The 18,910-nt window shown below is 45.8% G+C and overlaps 1 protein-coding gene across 1 annotated transcript in view; it reads right to left on the minus strand.

Moving 5' to 3' along the window:
* Positions 1-5,826: 5,826 nt before the first annotated feature.
* LOC129841510 (mastermind-like protein 3) overlaps positions 5,827-18,910 on the minus strand; it is a 57,035-nt gene continuing 43,951 nt past the window's right edge. The window contains exons 3-4 of the mRNA XM_055909809.1: positions 14,973-15,057; positions 5,827-13,046 (exon numbers count right to left, since the gene is read on the minus strand). Coding sequence (XP_055765784.1) covers positions 11,920-13,046; positions 14,973-15,057 — 1,212 coding nt within the window. The 3' untranslated portion in view covers positions 5,827-11,919. The remainder of the gene's footprint in view (positions 13,047-14,972; positions 15,058-18,910) is intronic.

Below are 18,910 nucleotides of genomic sequence, written 5' to 3' on the forward strand. Positions count from 1 at the left end.
AGGTATACTGTAAAGAGAGAGAGAAAGAGAGAGAGAGAGAGAGAGGAGGTATACTGTAAAGAGAGAGAAAGAGAGAGAGAGAGAGAGAGGAGGTATACTGTAAAGAGAGAGAGAGTATACTGTAAAGAGAGAGAGAAAGATCAGAAAGAGAAGAAAGAGAAGAAAGATCTATATTATTATTTGTCATTGTTTTAATTGTATTACAATGTATATTGTATACATTGTTGCTTTGGCAATATTGACACAATGTTTTTCATGCCAATAAAGCAGCTTGAATTTGAATTTGAATTTGAAAGAGAGAGAGAGAGAGGGGGTATACTGTAAAGAGAGGGAGAAAGAGAGAGAGAGAGAGAGAGAGAGAGGGGGTATACTGTAAAGAGAGGGAGAAAGAGAGAGAGAGGAGGTATACTGTAAAGAGAGAGAGAAAGAGAGAGAGAGAGAGAGGGTATACTGTAAAGAGAGGGAGAAAGAGAGAGAGAGGAGGTATACTGTAAAGAGAGAGAGAAAGAGAGAGAGAGAGAGAGGGTATACTGTAAAGAGAGAGAGAGAGGGGGTATACTGTAAAGAGAGAGAGAGAGAGAGAGAGAGGGTATACTGTAAAGAGAGAGAGAGAGGGGGTATACTGTAAAGAGAGAGAGAGAGGGGGTATACTGTAAAGAGAGAGAGAGAGAGAGAGAGAGAGAGGGTATACTGTAAAGAGAGAGAGAGAGAAGGTATACTGTAAAGCGAGAGAGAGAGAAGGTATACTGTAAAGCGAGAGAGAAAAAGAGAGAGAAAGAGGAGGCATACTGTAAAGAGAGAGAGAAAGAGAGAGAGAAAGAGGAGGCATACTGTAAAGAGAGAGAGAAAGAGAGAGAGAGGATATACTGTAAAGCGAGGGAGAGAGGGGGTATACTGTAAAGAGAGAGGGGGGGCGTATACTGTAAAGAGAGAGAGAGAGGGTATACTGTAAAGATAGAAAGAAAGAGAGAGAGAGGATATACTGTAAAGAGAGAGAGAGGAGGGGGGTATACTGTAAAGAGAGAGAGAAAGAGAGAGAGAGAGGGGGTATACTGTAAAGAGAGAGAGAGAGGGGGTATACTGTAAAGAGAGAGAGAAAGAGAGAGAGAGAGGGGGTATACTGTAAAGAGAGAGAGAAAGAGAGAGAGGAGGTATACTGTAAAGAGAGAGAGAAAGAGAGAGAGAGAGAGAGAGGAGGTATACTGTAAAGAGAGAGAAAGAGAGAGAGAGGGGGTATACTGTAAAGAGAGAGAGAAAGAGAGAGAGAGAGGGGGTATACTGTAAAGAGAGAGAGAAAGAGAGAGAGAGAGGGGGTATACTGTAAAGAGAGAGAGAGAGGGGGTATACTGTAAAGAGAGAGAGAAAGAGAGAGAGAGAGGGGGTATACTGTAAAGAGAGAGAGAAAGAGAGAGAGGAGGTATACTGTAAAGAGAGAGAGAAAGAGAGAGAGAGAGAGAGAGGAGGTATACTGTAAAGAGAGAGAAAGAGAGAGAGAGAGAGAGAGGAGGTATACTGTAAAGAGAGAGAGAGTATACTGTAAAGAGAGAGAGAAAGATCAGAAAGAGAAGAAAGAGAAGAAAGATCTATATTATTATTTGTCATTGTTTTAATTGTATTACAATGTATATTGTATACATTGTTGCTTTGGCAATATTGACACAATGTTTTTCATGCCAATAAAGCAGCTTGAATTTGAATTTGAATTTGAAAGAGAGAGAGAGAGAGGGGGTATACTGTAAAGAGAGAGAGGGAGACGGTATACTGTAAAGAAAGAGAGAGAGAGAGGGGGTATACTGTAAAGAGAGAGCGAGAGAGGGTATACTGTAAAGAAAGAGAGAGAGGGGGTATACTGTAAAGAGAGGGAGAGATGGGGTATACTGTAAAGAGAGGGAGAGAGGGGGTATACTGTAAAGAGAGAGAGAGTATACTGTAAAGAGAGAGAGAAAGAGAGAGAGAGAGAGGGGGTATACTGTAAAGAGAGAGCGAGAGAGGGTATACTGTAAAGAAAGAGAGAGAGGGGGTATACTGTAAAGAGAGAGAGAGAGGGGGTATACTGTAAAGAGAGAGAGGGGGGGTATACTGTAAAGAGAGAGAGAGTATACTGTAAAGAAAGAGAGGGGGGGTATACTGTAAAGAGAGGGAGAGAGGGGGTATACTGTAAAGAGAGAGAGAGAGGGGGTATACTGTAAAGAAAGAGAGAGAGAGAGGGGGTATACTGTAAAGAGAGGGAGAGAGGAGGTATACTGTAAAGAGAGAGAGAAAGAGAGAGAGAGAGAGAGGGGGTATACTGTAAAGAGAGAGAGGGGGGGGTATACTGTAAAGAGAGGGAGAGATGGGGTATACTGTAAAGAGAGAGAGAGGGGGTATACTGTAAAGAAAGAGAGAGAGGGGGTATACTGTAAAGAGAGGGAGAGAGGGGGTATACTGTAAAGAGAGAGAGGGGGGGGTATACTGTAAAGAGAGAGAGAGGGGGTATACTGTAAAGAGAGGGAGAGATGGGGTATACTGTAAAGAAAGAGAGAGGGGGTATACTGTAAAGAGAGGGAGAGAGGGGGTATACTGTAAAGAGAGGGAGAAAGAGAGAGAGAGAGGGGGTATACTGTAAAGAGAGAGAGGGGGGGTATACTGTAAAGAGAGGGAGAGAGGGGGTATACTGTAAAGAAAGAGAGAGAGGGGGGGTATACTGTAAAGAGAGAGAGAGAGGGGGTATACTGTAAAGAAAGAGAGAGAGGGGGTATACTGTAAAGAGAGGGTGAAAGAGAGAGAGAGAGAGAGGGGGTATACTGTAAAGAGAGAGAGGGGGGGTATGCTGTAAAGAGAGAGAGAGGGGGGGTATACTGTAAAGAGAGAGAGAGGGGGGGTATACTGTAAAGAGAGGGAGAGAGGGGGTATACTGTAAAGAAAGAGAGAGAGGGGGGGTATACTGTAAAGAGAGAGAGAGAGGGGGTATACTGTAAAGAAAGAGAGAGAGGGGGTATACTGTAAAGAGAGGGAGAGAGGGGGTATACTGTAAAGAAAGAGAGAGAGGGGGGGTATACTGTAAAGAGAGAGAGAGAGGGGGTATACTGTAAAGAAAGAGAGAGAGGGGGTATACTGTAAAGAGAGGGAGAAAGAGAGAGAGAGAGAGAGGGGGTATACTGTAAAGAGAGAGAGGGGGGGTATGCTGTAAAGAGAGAGAGAGGGGGGGTATACTGTAAAGAGAGAGAGGGGGGGTATACTGTAAAGAGAGGGAGAGAGGGGGTATACTGTAAAGAAAGAGAGAGAGGGGGGGTATACTGTAAAGAGAGAGAGAGAGGGGGTATACTGTAAAGAAAGAGAGAGAGGGGGTATACTGTAAAGAGAGGGAGAAAGAGAGAGAGAGAGAGAGGGGGTATACTGTAAAGAGAGAGAGGGGGGGTATGCTGTAAAGAGAGAGAGAGGGGGGGTATACTGTAAAGAGAGAGAGAGGGGGGGTATACTGTAAAGAGAGGGAGAGAGGGGGTATACTGTAAAGAGAGAGAGAGAGAGAGAGGGGGTATACTGTAAAGAGAGAGAGAGGGAGAGAGGGGGTATACTGTAAAGAGAGAGAGAGAGAGAGAGGGGGTATACTGTAAAGAGAGGGAGAGAGGGGGTATACTGTAAAGAAAGAGAGAGAGGGGGTATACTGTAAAGAGAGGGAGAAAGAGAGAGAGAGAGAGAGAGGGGGTATACTGTAAAGAAAGAGAGAGGGGGGTATACTGTAAAGAGAGAGAGGGGGGGGGTATGTTGTAAAGAGAGAGAGAGGGGGGGTATACTGTAAAGAGAGAGAGAGGGGGGGTATGTTGTAAAGAGAGAGAGAGGGGGGGTATACTGTAAAGAAAGAGAGAGAGGGGGTATACTGTAAAGAGAGGGAGAAAGAGAGAGAGAGAGGGGGTATACTGTAAAGAGAGAGACAGAGAGAGGGGGTATACTGTAAAGAGAGGGAGAAAGAGAGAGCGAGAGAGAGAGGGGGTATACTGTAAAGAAAGAGAGAGGGGGGTATACTGTAAAGAGAGAGACAGAGAGAGGGGGTATACTGTAAAGAGAGAGAAAGAGAGAGAGAGGGGGTATACTGTAAAGAGAGAGAGAGAGGGGGTATACTGTAAAGAGAGGGAGAGAGGGGGTATAATGTAAAGAGAGGGAGAAAGAGAGAGAGAGAGAGAGAGGGGGTATACTGTAAAGAAAGAGAGAGGGGGGTATACTGTAAAGAGAGAGACAGAGAGAGGGGGTATACTGTAAAGAGAGAGAAAGAGAGAGAGAGGGGGTATACTGTAAAGAGAGAGAGAGAGGGGGTATACTGTAAAGAGAGAGAAAGAGAGAGGGGGTATACTGTAAAGAGAGAGAAAGAGAGAGAGAGGGGGTATACTGTAAAGAGAGAGAGAGGGGGTATACTGTAAAGAGAGAGAGAGAGGGGGTATACTGTAAAGAGAGAGAAAGAGAGAGAGAGAATATACTGTATAGAGAGGAAGAGGAAGGTGAATATACTGTAGAGAAAGGAAGAGGAAGATGAATATACTGTATAGAGAGGGAGAGGAAGGGGAAGGTGAATATACTGTATAGAGAGGAAGAGGAAGGTGAATTTACTGTATGAAGAGGAAGGTGAATATACTGTATAGAGAGGAAGAGGAAGGTCAATATACGTATAGAGAGGAAGAGTAAGCGATACAGTGAGATAGGAATGGAAATGAGAGAAATACATGCAAATACAGGGTGGGAGAGAGAAACAGGAAGTGAACAAGAGACAGAAAGGGAGCGAGAAAGAGAAAGTTAATGATTGGTAGAGAAGGAGCATCAGTATGGTTTCTCTCTGTCCCTCTATACTGTATTGAGAGGAAGGGAAAGTGAATGATTGGTAGAGAAGGAGCATCAGTATGGTTTCTCTCTGTCCCTCTATACTGTATAGAGAGGAAGAGGAAGGGAAAGTGAATGATTGGCAGAGAAGGAGCATCAGATTGGTTTCTCTCTGTCCCTCCAGGAGGACAGAGACATTGATTCATGATTATTATCATCTTCAGACTGAAGGCAGCGCTGATCTTCAGCAGATGTCATTTAAAGGATGTAAATGACTTCTCACTCAGAGTGGCAGTATTTCATTCCGGGGGAAAGCATGACTGTGTAGCCTGTGTGTGCACATCCTCAACCTCAACACAGTCCTTAGAGAGAAGGTGAATACGGAAACAAAATGAACATTTGCAGTGAATCTCTGGTAGTTCAGTTGGTCGTGTGTTTCTTGGTTCTAACAGAACGTGTTTGGGTTTTACGTAAAAGCAATGAACAAAGGGGTTCCTTCAAGACAAACACAACAGTACAGAACCAGAGGACAGGGGTCCTCGTCTGGCTCGGTCCGTAGAGCGTGGCACTTGAAACGCCAGGGTTGTGGGTTCGATTTCCACGGGGGACCAGTACGGGAAAACGTACAAAAATGTATCCACTCACTACTGTAAGTCTCTCTGGAAAAGAGAGTCTGCTAAATGACTCACTACTGTAAGTCTCTCTGGATAAAAGTCTGCTAAATGACTCACTACTGTAAGTCTCTCTGGATAAGCGAGTCTGCTAAATGACTCACTACTGTAAGTCTCTCTGGATAAGAGAGTCTGCTAAATGACTCACTACTGTAAGTCTCTCTGGATAAGAGTCTGCTAAACGACTCACTACTGTAAGTCTCTCTGGATAAGAGAGTCTGCTAAATGACTCACTACTGTAAGTCTCTCTGGATAAGAGTCTGCTAAATGACTCCCTACTGTAAGTCTCTCTGGATAAGAGCTTCTGCTAAATGACTCACAGGTAAATGTTGTACTCTCACACATAAACCACCAGACGGAAGAGACGTTATATTAAATATGATCAGCGAGAACATTCTCTCTTTATTTGTATCTTTTTAGAAAAACAAGTGTTTTGTTTTATTTTTTTTGTAATTGTCTTGTGTTAACATTTTCAGAATTCTGTACAGGATAAAAGGAAATAACCGCGGCTTTTAGGTACAGAGTCAAAATCTCAAACTAGAAAAAAAAATAAACTTCAAAATCAACATTAGAAGAAGTGTACAATAGAAATGAGTAGTAAGACATGATCAGAAGTGCACCGGCGTAGCGCCGATGGGTTAAGAGTGGAAACAAATTACGGAAATAAAAATACTCCTCTATTTTTAATAAAAACAAACGGTCATTTCTTTACAGAGTAGAGACAAGTATTATCTGATGTAAAAACATATTTACAAATAGCCATTATTTCTGGGATATATGTTTCGTCGTCGTCGTCGCCTGTACATCAGCACCAGTACACGGAAACGACTCAAAGTGGAAAGAGAAAAAGGACAACAGTTAACCACAATAAATGATATTAATGATTAATAATGAAAAATGACGTCTACGTTTGACTTGGTCCCGGAAATAATGTCTGCACCACAAACACCACCCTATTCCCTATCTAGTGCACTACTTTCAACCAGGGCAAATAGAGCTGTAGTGCACTACTTTCAACCGGGGCCCATAGGGAATAAGGTGTCATCGGGGATACAGCCAATAATATTTGGAGGAAGCTTCTTTTTTCTGTTGTTGGAAGGAAAATCCTTCACTTTGACAAAGAGGACCAAAAGTCAAGGGTCGCGACCTTACGTGACCTTTAGGATCCATAACACTGACCAGGAAGTGTTTAATTCTCACCCTTCACACTCGACGGCAGCCCCCTCGGAGTAGGACGAAGTTACGCCCCTTAGACACTGATCTAAGATCAGTTTTGTGTTTGTCCTCTCCCAACAGTGAAGGTTAGGGTTTGAGGATGGGAAACTGATCCTAGATCTCCCTTTAAGGGATACTCTGACCTGGAGCCGGTCTTTCTCACAACACTACAGAACCACAGAGGACAGCCTACATTCCCAAAATATAAAATAAAAACTAAACATTTAGCAAAACTATTTCATGGGCGTTTTACCAACCGTAGCTGTGCTTTGGAGAGAGGTCTTTTAACTCACTTAGATACACAAAAACTATGTGTATATTTGACAGAATATAATCAACAACATTGGTGTGGTTGCTATGGCGAGGCAGTGAACTAAACATGGGGTTAGTTAAGACTAGTGGAAGGCTTTTTGGCTGGTTTGTTGACATGACACAATTCTCATGTTCTCATGACATTGACGTTTAGAGAAGCCTGGGGGCAAACCTGCCTCTTTCTCCGCTCAGCATCTCACCGCTGGGGGGGACACACTGGTAGTAGTGTAATTGTACTAGCCACCACCACCACAACCTGGTTTTAAACCTCTCCATCTCGTTAGGGTTGGAGGTCTGTAGGCATCTCTCTTCACAGTCAAACAGTTCATGGTTGCAACACATCGAATCAACAGAGCTCAGATTGCCTCATTCATCAACAGCTGTTTGTATGTAGGCCTACTAGACTAAAGCAACAGAGAACAGAACAGAGCTCAGATTGCCTCATTCATCAACAGCTGTTTGTATGTAGGCCTACTAGACTAAAGCAACAGAGAACAGAACAGAGCTCAGATTGCCTCATTCATCAACAGCTGTTTGTATGTAGGCCTACTAGACTAAAGCAACAGAGAACAGAACAGAGCTCAGATTGCCTCATTCATCAACAGCTGTTTGTATGTAGGCCTACTAGACTAAAGCAACAGAGAACAGAACAGAGCTCAGATTGCCTCATTCATCAACAGCTGTTTGTATGTAGGCCTACTAGACTAAAGCAACAGAGAACAGAACAGAGATAGTATGCATTGTGTTGAAGGTAACTGTCAAAATAACATTTCATTTCAGACCAATTCGGGAAGCAATTAGAATTTAAAAAAACACAAGTACAAAGAAGGACAAAAAAACATATCCGAGGGGCTCCAAGATGGCCGACAACGGTTGTTAGATTCTATTTCAAATGAAGTCACTTGTGGTGCTTGAATACATTCAATGCCTAGCTAATCCTTTTGCTATACGTCTTTTTAATCCATTTATATATAATTGATAATAACACAGACAGAGGATGATGTTATGTTGTTGCCACTAACTCCCTTAACTGCCTGACTGACTGACTGACTGGCTGGCTGGCTGACTGGCTGGCTGACTGGCTGACTGGCTGACTGGCTGACTGACTGGCTGACTGGCTGACTGGCTGACTGACTGACTGGCTGGCTGACTGACTGACTGGCTGACTGACTGACTGGCTGACTGACTGACTGACAACAATCTACTTCTCCTTTCAGCCGTCGGGGAGTGGTGTGTGTGTGTGTGTGCGCTGTGTGTGTGGCGTGTGTGTAACAGCTACCACAAACAGGAAATGAAGAGAAGCTCGGCTCAGAGAGAGAGAGAGAGAGAGAGAGAGAGAGCAGGCCGGTTGCTTAGCAACAGGACCGTGGGGGCGACCACACAGCGCCTGCGCTAAATACCGCCACAAAAGAAGAACGCAATCTGTTTTGTTTTGATGTTGTCACAGTACACACAGCAAGACGAACAAACCAACGAACGCAGACAAAAAACAACTCTCTAGAGGAGAGAGGGAGAAAGTGGGGAGGGAGAGAGGGAGAGAGAAAGAGTGGGGAGGGAGAGAGAGGAGGGAGAGAGTGAGGGAAAGAGTGGAAAGGGAGGGAGAGCGAGCGAGGGGACGGAGGGAAGGGAGAGTGAGAAAGAGAGAGGGGGCAGGGAGTGAGAGAGGGAGGGAAAGAGTGGGAAGGGAGGGAGAGAGGGAGAGAGTGGAGAGGGGAGGGTGAATAGAAGAGTGGAACAGGGAAGAAATGGGAGTAGAGAGAGGGAGAGAGGGGAGTGGAACAGGGAAGAAATGGGAGTAGAGAGAGGGAGAGAGGGGAGTGGAACAGGGAAGAAATGGGAGTAGAGAGAGGGAGAGATGTCAACCAGTTCCCAGACAGAGGTGACAGCTCTCTTCTGAGCTCTGATGGCTGTCAGAAGTGGGTTGACGTGACGGTGTGTGTGTTTATCTCCTTGTCTGTCTGTCTCTGTCTGTCTGTCTGTCTGTCTGTCTGTCTGTCTGTCTGTCTTTCAAAGGGACCTGCATGTGTAGAAATGCTACGATCACACGCCATCACACACAGCATGAATATAACGTGGAGGGATAGATGTGAAACCTGTCAGACTCAATCCAATTACCCAGGTATCCAAGAAAAACTAATACTGGGAAAATAAATATAGATTTTCTACCCCTATATTGAAAGATTCTCCCTGTTTGAGAGCTTGTAGTCAGTCTCCTGTCTCTCTCTCCTGTCTTGTAGTCAGTCTCCTCTCTCTCCTGTCTTGTAGTCAGTCTCCTGTCTCTCTCTCCTGTCTTGTAGTCAGTCTCCTCTCTCTCCTGTCTTGTAGTCAGTCTCCTGTCTCTCTCTCCTGTCTTGTAGTCAGTCTCCTCTCTCTCCTGTCTTGTAGTCAGTCTCCTGTCTCTCTCTCCTGTCTTGTAGTCAGTCTCCTGTCTCTCTCTCCTGTCTTGTAGTCAGTCTCCTGTCTCTCTCTCCTGTCTTGTAGTCAGTCTCCTGTCTCTCTCTCCTGTCTTGTAGTCAGTCTCCTGTCTCTCTCTCCTGTCTTGCAGTCAGTCTCCTGTCTCTCTCTGCTGTCTTGTAGTCAGTCTCCGGTCTCTCTCTCCTGTCTTGTAGTCAGTCTCCTGTCTCTCTCTCCTGTCTTGTAGTCAGTCTCCTGTCTCTCTCTCCTGTCTTGTAGTCGGTCTCCTGTCTCTCTCTCCTGTCTTGTAGTCAGTCTCCTGTCTCTCTCTCCTGTCTTGTAGTCAGTCTCCTGTCTCTCTTTCCTGTCTTGTAGTCAGTCTCCCGTCTCTCCTGTCTTGTAGTCAGTCTCCTGTCTCTCTCTCCTGTCTTGTAGTCAGTCTCCTGTCTCTCTCTCCTGTCTTGTAGTCAGTTGCCTGTCTCTCTCTCCTGTCTTGTAGTCAGTCGCCTGTCTTTCTCTCCTGTCTTGTAGTCAGTCTCCTGTCTATCTCCTGTCTTGTAGTCAGTCGCCTGTCTCTCGTGTCTTGTAGTCAGTCTCCTGTCTCTCTCTCCTGTCTTGTAGTCAGTCTCCTGTCTCTCTCTCCTGTCTTGTAGTCAGTCTCCTGTCTCTCTCTCCTGTCTTGTAGTCAGTCTCCTGTCTCTCTCTCCTGTCTTGTAGTCAGTCTCCTGTCTCTCTCTCCTGTCTTGTAGTCAGTCTCCTGTCTCTCTCTCCTGTCTTGTAGTCAGTCTCCTGTCTCTCTCTCCTGTCCTGTAGTCAGTCGCCTGTCTCTCTCTCCTGTCTTGTAGTCAGTCGCCTGTCTCTCTCTCCTGTCTTGTAGTCAGTCTCCTGTCTCTCTCTCCTGTCTTGTAGTCAGTCTCCTGTCTCTCTCTCCTGTCTTGTAGTCAGTCGCCTGTCTCTCGTGTCTTGTAGTCAGTCTCCTGTCTCTCTCTCCTGTCTTGTAGTCAGTCTCCTGTCTCTCTCTCCTGTCTTGTAGTCAGTCTCCTGTCTCTCTCTCCTGTCTTGTAGTCAGTCTCCTGTCTCTCTCTCCTGTCTTGTAGTCAGTCGCCTGTCTCTCGTGTCTTGTAGTCAGTCTCCTGTCTCTCTCTCCTGTCTTGTAGTCATTCGCCTGTCTCTCGTGTCTTGTAGTCAGTCTCCTGTCTCTCTCTCCTGTCTCGTAGTCAGTCTCCTCTCTCTCCTGTCTTGTAGTCAGTCTCCTGTCTCTCTCTCCTGTCTTGTAGTCAGTCTCCTGTCTCTCTCTCCTGTCTTGTAGTCAGTCTCCTGTCTCTCTCTCCTGTCTTGTAGTCAGTCTCCTGTCTCTCTCTCCTGTCCTGTAGTCAGTCGCCTGTCTCTCTCTCCTGTCTTGTAGTCAGTCGCCTGTCTCTCTCTCCTGTCTTGTAGTCAGTCTCCTGTCTCTCTCTCCTGTCTTGTAGTCAGTCTCCTGTCTCTCTCTCCTGTCTTGTAGTCAGTCGCCTGTCTCTCGTGTCTTGTAGTCAGTCTCCTGTCTCTCTCTCCTGTCTTGTAGTCAGTCTCCTGTCTCTCTCTCCTGTCTTGTAGTCAGTCTCCTGTCTCTCTCTCCTGTCTTGTAGTCAGTCTCCTGTCTCTCTCTCCTGTCTTGTAGTCAGTCGCCTGTCTCTCGTGTCTTGTAGTCAGTCTCCTGTCTCTCTCTCCTGTCTTGTAGTCAGTCTCCTGTCTCTCTCTCCTGTCTTGTAGTCAGTCTCCTGTCTCTCTCTCCTGTCTTGTAGTCAGTCTCCTGTCTCTCTCTCCTGTCTTGTAGTCAGTCTCCTGTCTCTCTCTCCTGTCTTGTAGTCAGTCGTCTGTCTCTCGTGTCTTGTAGTCAGTCTCCTGTCTCTCTCTCCTGTCTTGTAGTCAGTCTCCTCTCTCTCCTGTCTTGTAGTCAGTCTCCTGTCTCTCTCTCCTGTCTTGTAGTCAGTCGCCTGTCTCTCTCTCCTGTCTTGTAGTCAGTCGCCTGTCTCTCGTGTCTTGTAGTCAGTCTCCTGTCTCTCTCCTGTCTTGTAGTCAGTCTCCTGTCTCTCTCTCCTGTCTTGTAGTCAGTCGCCTGTCTCTCGTGTCTTGTAGTCAGTCTCCTGTCTCTCTCCTGTCTTGTAGTCAGTCTCCTGTCTCTTGTGTCTTAACCTATCAGTTGACTCACTGCTAAAGGGTTGGGTTTAAAACATGGCCCAAAAGGACAACAAAACCAAATTCACTTCCCTTTCTTGAATGATATTTCACAACCACCAGACCGCGTTTACCGTTAGAGGCCTTTTAAATACTGTGACAGTACACACAGGTGCACACACACACTCTCCACAAACACACTCTCCACACACACACACATAAATACACAACACAGAACTCTTCTTCTTGTCCGTTCATGCTTTACAAAACAAAATATGGCGACTGTCCGTCTGTCTGTCCAGTTCTCTCGTCTCAATAAAGTTTTCCCCACGCAGTTTGTCGTTAGTCCCTCCAGTAAAAACTCCCCAGTACATTTCCAGCTCTGCTATTGGTTGGGGAAGAACTCTTCCATCCAACCGTCACTTGAGTCCAAGTCCGCCCCTGTCCCGTCGGCCAATCCGAACCCCCCGCCCGACGGCGCCACCTGCCCGCCCCCGTATCCATAAGATGACAGGTCCTGACTAGACGTCCTCTGGTAGCCCTGAGGCTGACCTCCGACCCCCCCTTGTCCCACATACCCTCCTCCACCCCCACCCCCAGGGCCAACCCCCATCGCCGGCCCCTGTCCAAAGGCCCCCATGTTGGGCACACCCTGGCCCATCACCCCCTGTCCCGGCATTACCATGGGTCTGGGCTGGTTGGTCCTGGGCTGTCCTGGTCCAGCCATGTGAGGGGCAATCATTGGCCCGGCCATGCCCGCCGCAGGGTTCATAGCCCTGGGGTCCATGGGCTGGCCCTGACCCATAGCCTGGGGGTGGGGGTGTCCCTGTGGGTGCCCAGGGAAGTGTTGCTTGGCCAGGCGTGGGTGTGGAGGCTGTTGACCCGGCTGCATGGAGCCGTAGCCCCCATGGGCCGATCCAAAGCCCACCATATCACCTGTAGTCCTGCCTGGTCCTCCCACCCCTCCTGGCCCTCCCATCCCCTGGAGGGACTGCCCCTGCTGGGGTGGCCACCCTCCCATCCCTCCCTGTGGTCCTCCTCCTCCCGGTCCTCCTCCTCCAATTCCCAGCATGCCCTGCAACCTCTGGGCCTGGGCTTTGGCGTTGGGCGGGCCCTTGAGGGGCTGCTGGGACATGGAGTTCATCATCATCCCCTGTGGTCCTCCGTATCCTCCTCCACCTCCAACCCCTCCTCCTGCCTGCCTCTGGGCCTGCGCTGCTGGGTTGTGTCCTGGTGGAAGACCCATGGAGGCCTGGACGCTTTGGTTCTGTTGGTGCTGCTGCTGCTGCTGCATCATTTGGCTCATGGAGGGGTTGAGGCTGTAGAGGGACTGCTGGCCGGATCCCTGCCCGCCGTAGGGGAGGCCCATGTCGGGTTGTGGACCCACCGAGCCCCCTGGGATGCCTTGGTTCATCTGGACCATCTGCTGGTTCTGTTGTTGTTGTTGGAGGAGGCGGGTGGCGCGGATGTTCTGGATAGCCTGGCTCCTCACCGCCATCTCCTGGGGCGTTCCTGGTGGGACAGGAAGGAAAGAGGAGAGGTTAGAGGTGAGAAAGAGAGAAGCAGAGAGGAGAAGAGAGAGAGGACAGGAGGGGAGAAGAGAGAGGACAGGAGGGGAGGGGAGAGAGAGGACAGGAGGGGAGGGGAGAGAGAGGACAGGAGGGGAGGAGAGAGAGAGGACAGGAGGGGAGGAGAGGAGAGAAAGGACAGGAGGAGAGAGGACAGGAGGGGAGGAGAGAGAGGACAGGAGGGGAGGAGAGAGAGGACAGGAGGGGAGGAGAGAGAGAGGACAGGAGGGGAGGGGAGAGAGAGGACAGGAGGGGAGGAGAGAGAGGACAGGAGGGGAGGAGAAGAGAGGGCAGGAGGGGAGGAGAGAGAGGACAGGAGGGGAGGAGAAGAGAGGGCAGGAGGGGAAGAGAGAGAGAGGACAGGAGGGGAGGAGAGAGAGAGGACAGGAGGGGAGGAGAGAGAGAGGACAGGAGGGGGAGGAGAGAGAGGACAGGAGGGGAGGAGAAGAGAGGGCAGGAGGGGAGGGGAGAGAGAGGACAGGAGGGGAGGGGAGAGAGAGGACAGGAGGGGAGGAGAGAGAGAGGACAGGAGGGGAGGAGAGAGAGGACAGGAGGGGAGGAGAAGAGAGGGCAGGAGGGGAAGAGAGAGAGAGGACAGGAGGGGAGGAGAGAGAGAGGACAGGAGGGGAGGAGAGAGAGAGGACAGGAGGGGAGGAGAGAGGACAGGAGGGGAGGAGAGGAGAGAGGGGTCACTGAGGGGTCACTGAGGTTTCTGTGATCAAGTTGTCCTTGATCACAGCAACAATTTAAACTCAATGGAAACCTGTATACGGACTCCTCTCTCTCTGTCTCCCCCTCTCTTCTGCTTCTCTATAGTTAACCATTTCCTCCTTCTGTTAGACAGACCATATTTAATAGCTGCAAATGCCTCTATCTTCATCAACCTATCGCTTCTAACTCCCCCTGTCTCTGTTACGCTCTCTCTCTCTCTCTTCCTTCCTCCCTCTCTCTCTCTTTCTCTCTTCCTTCCTCCCTCTCTCTTTTCCTTCCTCCCTCTCTCTCTCTCTTCCCCCCCTCCCCCTCTCTCTCTCTCCCCTCCTCTCTCTCTCTCTCCCTTCCTTCCTCTCTCTCTCTCTCTCTCTTCCTTCCTCCCTCTCTCTCTCTTTCTCTCTCTCAGGGAGGAGCAGATCTGTCTCTCTCTCTCTCTCTCCCTCCCTCCCTCTCTCTCTCTCAGGGAGGAGCATATCTCTCTCTCTCTCCCTCTCTCTCTCTCTCTCTCTCCCTTCCTTCCTCCCTCTCTCTCTCTCTTTCTCTCTCTCAGGGAGGAGCAGATCTGTCTCTCTCTACGACAGCGTCGCCGGAACTCAGGGGGATCCGGGACCGGTTGCCAAGGTAACAGGCAGAGACAGAATATTTTTTCCGGAAGAAATTACCAAAGACGTGTAGCGGAACGATATGAAACGCCTACGATGGGGGGGAGAGGAGAGAGAGAGAGAGAGGGAGGGAGGGAGGGAGGGAGAGAGAGAGAGGGGGGGGAGAGAGAGGGGGTAGAGACAGACAGAGAGAGGGAGAGAGGGAGGGAGAGAGAGACAGAGAGAGCGAATACGCAGAGGAGAATCTGATTGGTCAGAGATGATATCATCTTCAATAGTGTGTGATAAGGTTCATGTGTGCGTGTTTCAATGCATGTCAGGATTTAGGTGTGTGTTGCACCCTTGATACTGGTTGACTGGTGGGGGGGGGGGGGGGTGTATATAATATGTTACCTTGATACTGGTTGACCTGTGGGTAGGGGGGGGGGGGGGGGGGGGTATATAATATTTTACCTTGATACTGGTTGACCTGTGGGTAGGGGGGGGGTATATAATATGTTACCTTGATACTGGTTGACCTGTGGGTAGGGGGGGGGGGGGTGTATATAATATGTTACCTTGATACTGGTTGACCTGTGGGTAGGGGTTTCTCTGACCCTGGACCATCTGTCTGGGGAGATGCTGCTGCTGCTGCTGCTGGAGCTACACAAACGACCACAGAAGAAGAACAGACAACCACATCACTTCCTGTACAATGGCATCACTTCCTGTTCCATGACATTATTTCCCGCTGTCCCACTGGAAAGGTAAAACAAAGGCCAATTCAATCAATCTGCAGCCAAAAAGTAAAGGCTTCAGTCACCTTGGACGACCACGAAACAGCAATACGATCAGTACATTATGACTGACAAGAGCCTTTTTTTCCACCATAATTTGCAAATAAATTCATTAAAAATCCTACAATGTGATTTTCAGGACTTTTTTTTCTCATTTTGACTGTCATAGTTGAAGTGTATCTATGATGAAAATTACAGGCCTCTCTCATCTTTTTAAGTGGGAGAACTTGCACAATTGGTGGCTGACTAAATACTTTTTTGCCCCACTGTATACCTATAGTCTGGCAGGTTAATAATCAATATATATATAACTATAGTCTGTAGGGTTAATAATCAGTGTATATATATATATAACTATAATCTGTAGGGTTAATAATCAGTATATATATATATATATATATAGTCTGTAGGGTTAATAATCAGTGTATATATATATATAACTATAGTCTGTAGGGTTAATAATCAGTATATATATATAACTATAGTCTGTAGGGTTAATAATCAGTATATATATATATAACTATAGTCTGTCAGGTTAATAATCAGTATATATATCTATAGTCTGACAGGTTAATAATCAGTGTATATATATATATATATATAACTATAGTCTGTAGGGTTAATAATCAGTATATATATATATAACTATAGTCAGTCAGGTTAATAATCAGTATATATATAACTATAGTCTGTCAGGTTAATAATCAGTATATAACTATAGTCTGTCAGGTTAATAATCAGTATATATATATAGTCTGTAGGGTTAATAATCAGTATATATATATAACTATAGTCTGTCAGGTTAATAATCAGTATATATAGTCTGTAGGGTTAATAATCAGTATATATATATAACTATAGTCTGTCAGGTTAATAATCAGTATATATAGTCTGTAGGGTTAATAATCAGTATATATATATATATAGTCTGTCAGGTTAATAATCAGTATATATAGTCTGTAGGGTTAATAATCAGTATATATATATAGTCTGTAGGGTTAATAATCAGTATATATATATATATAACTATAGTCTGTAGGGTTAATAATCAGTATATATATATATAGTCTGTAGGGTTAATAATCAGTATATATATATAGTCTGTAGGGTTAATAATCAGTATATATAGTCTGTAGGGTTAATAATCAGTATATATATATAGTCTGTAGGGTTAATAATCAGTATATATAGTCTGTAGGGTTAATAATCAGTATATATATATATAGTCTGTCAGGTTAATAATCAGTATATATATATATATAGTCTGTAGGGTTAATAATCAGTATATAACTATAGTCTGTAGGGTTAATAATCAGTGTATATATATATAGTCAGTCAGGTTAATAATCAGTATATAACTATAGTCTGTCAGGTTAATAATCAGTATATATATATATAACTATAGTCTGTAGGGTTAATAATCAGTATATATATATAACTATAGTCAGTCAGGTTAATAATCAGTATATAACTATAGTCTGTCAGGTTAATAATCAGTATATATAGTCTGTAGGGTTAATAATCAGTATATATATATATATATATATATATATATATATAGTCTGTAGGGTTAATAATCAGTATATATATATAGTCTGTCAGGTTAATAATCAGTATATATATATATATATATCTATAGTCTGTAGGGTTAATAATCAGTATATATATATAGTCTGTCAGGTTAATAATCAGTATATATATATATATATATACACTGCTCAAAAAAATAAAGGGAACACTTAAACAACACAATGTAACTCCAAGTCAATCACACTTCTGTGAAATCAAACTGTCCACTTAGGAAGCAACACTGATTGACAATAAATGTCACATGCTGTTGTGCAAATGGAATAGACAAAAGGTGGAAATTATAGGCAATTAGCAAGACACCCCCCAAAACAGGAGTGATTCTGCAGGTGGTGACCACAGACCACTTCTCAGCTCCTATTCTTCCTGGCTGATGTTTTGGTCACTTTTGAATGCTGGCGGTGCTCTCACTCTAGTGGTAGCATGAGACGGAGTCTACAACCCACACAAGTGGCTCAGGTAGTGCAGTTCATCCACGATGGCACATCAATGCGAACTGTGGCAAAAAGGTTTGCTGTGTCTGTCAGCGTAGTGTCCAGAGCATGCAGGCGCTACCAGGAGACAGGCCAGTACATCAGGAGACGTGGAGGAGGCCGTAGGAGGGCAACAACCCAGCAGCAGGACCGCTACCTCCGCCTTAGTGCAAGGAGGTGCACTGCCAGCGCCCTGAAAAATGACCTCCAGCAGGCCACAAATGTGCATGTGTCTGCTCAAACGGTCAGAAACAGACTCCATGAGGGTGGTATGAGGGCCCGACGTCCACAGGTGGGGGTTGTGCTTACAGCCCAACACCGTGCAGGACGTTTGGCATTTGCCAGAGAACACCAAGATTGGCAAATTCGCCACTGGCGCCCTGTGCTCTTCACAGATGAAAGCAGGTTCACACTGAGCACATGTGACAGACGTGACAGAGACTGGAGACGCCGTGGAGAACGTTCTGCTGCCTGCAACATCCTCCAGCATGACCGGTTTGGCGATGGGTCAGTCATGGTGTGGGGTGGCATTTCTTTGTGGGGCCGCACAGCCCTCCATGTGCTCGCCAGAGGTAGCCTGACTGCCATTAGGTACCGAGATGAGATCCTCAGACCCCTTGTGAGACCATATGCTGACACATGCACATTTGTGGCCTGCTGGAGGTCATTTTACAGGGCGCTGGCAGTGCACCTCCTTGCACTAAGGCGGAGGTAGCGGTCCTGCTGCTGGGTTGTTGCCCTCCTACGGCCTCCTCCACGTCTCCTGATGTACTGGCCTGTCTCCTGGTAGCGCCTGCATGCTCTGGACACTACGCTGACAGACACAGCAAACCTTTTTGCCACAGTTCGCATTGATGTGCCATTCTGGATGAACTGCACTACCTGAGCCACTTGTGTGGGTTGTAGACTCCATCTCATGCTACCACTAGAGTGAGAGCACCGCCAGCATTCAAAAGTGACCAAAACATCAGCCAGGAAGAATAGGAACTGAGAAGTGGTCTGTGGTCACCACCTGCAGAATCACTCCTGTTTTGGGGGGTGTCTTGCTAATTGCCTATAATTTCCACCTTTTGTCTATTCCATTTGCACAACAGCATGTGAAATTTATTGTCAATCAGTGTTGCTTCCTAAGTGGACAGTTTGATTTCACAGAAGTGTGATTGACTTGGAGTTACATTGTGTTGTTTAAGTGTTCCCTTTATTTTTTTGAGCAGTGTATATAGTCTGTAGGGTTAATAATCAGTATATATATATAGTCTGTCAGGTTAATAATCAGTATATATATATATAACTATAGTCTGTAGGGTTAATAATCAGTATATATATATAGTCTGTCAGGTTAATAATCAGTATATATATATATAACTATAGTCTGTAGGGTTAATAATCAGTATATATATATATATATATAGTCTGTAGGGTTAATAATCAGTATATATAACTATAGTCTGTCAGGTTAATAATCAGTATATATATATATCTATAGTCTGTAGGGTTAATAATCAGTATATATATATATATATATATAGTCTGTAGGGTTAATAATCAGTATATATATATAGTCTGTCAGGTTAATAATCAGTATATATATTTATATCTATAGTCTGTCAGGTTAATAATCAGTATATATATATATATCTATAGTCTGTAGGGTTAATA

Source organism: Salvelinus fontinalis, chromosome 42 (assembly GCF_029448725.1).
Source record: "Salvelinus fontinalis isolate EN_2023a chromosome 42, ASM2944872v1, whole genome shotgun sequence".
Taxonomy (NCBI): Eukaryota; Metazoa; Chordata; class Actinopteri; order Salmoniformes; family Salmonidae; genus Salvelinus; species Salvelinus fontinalis.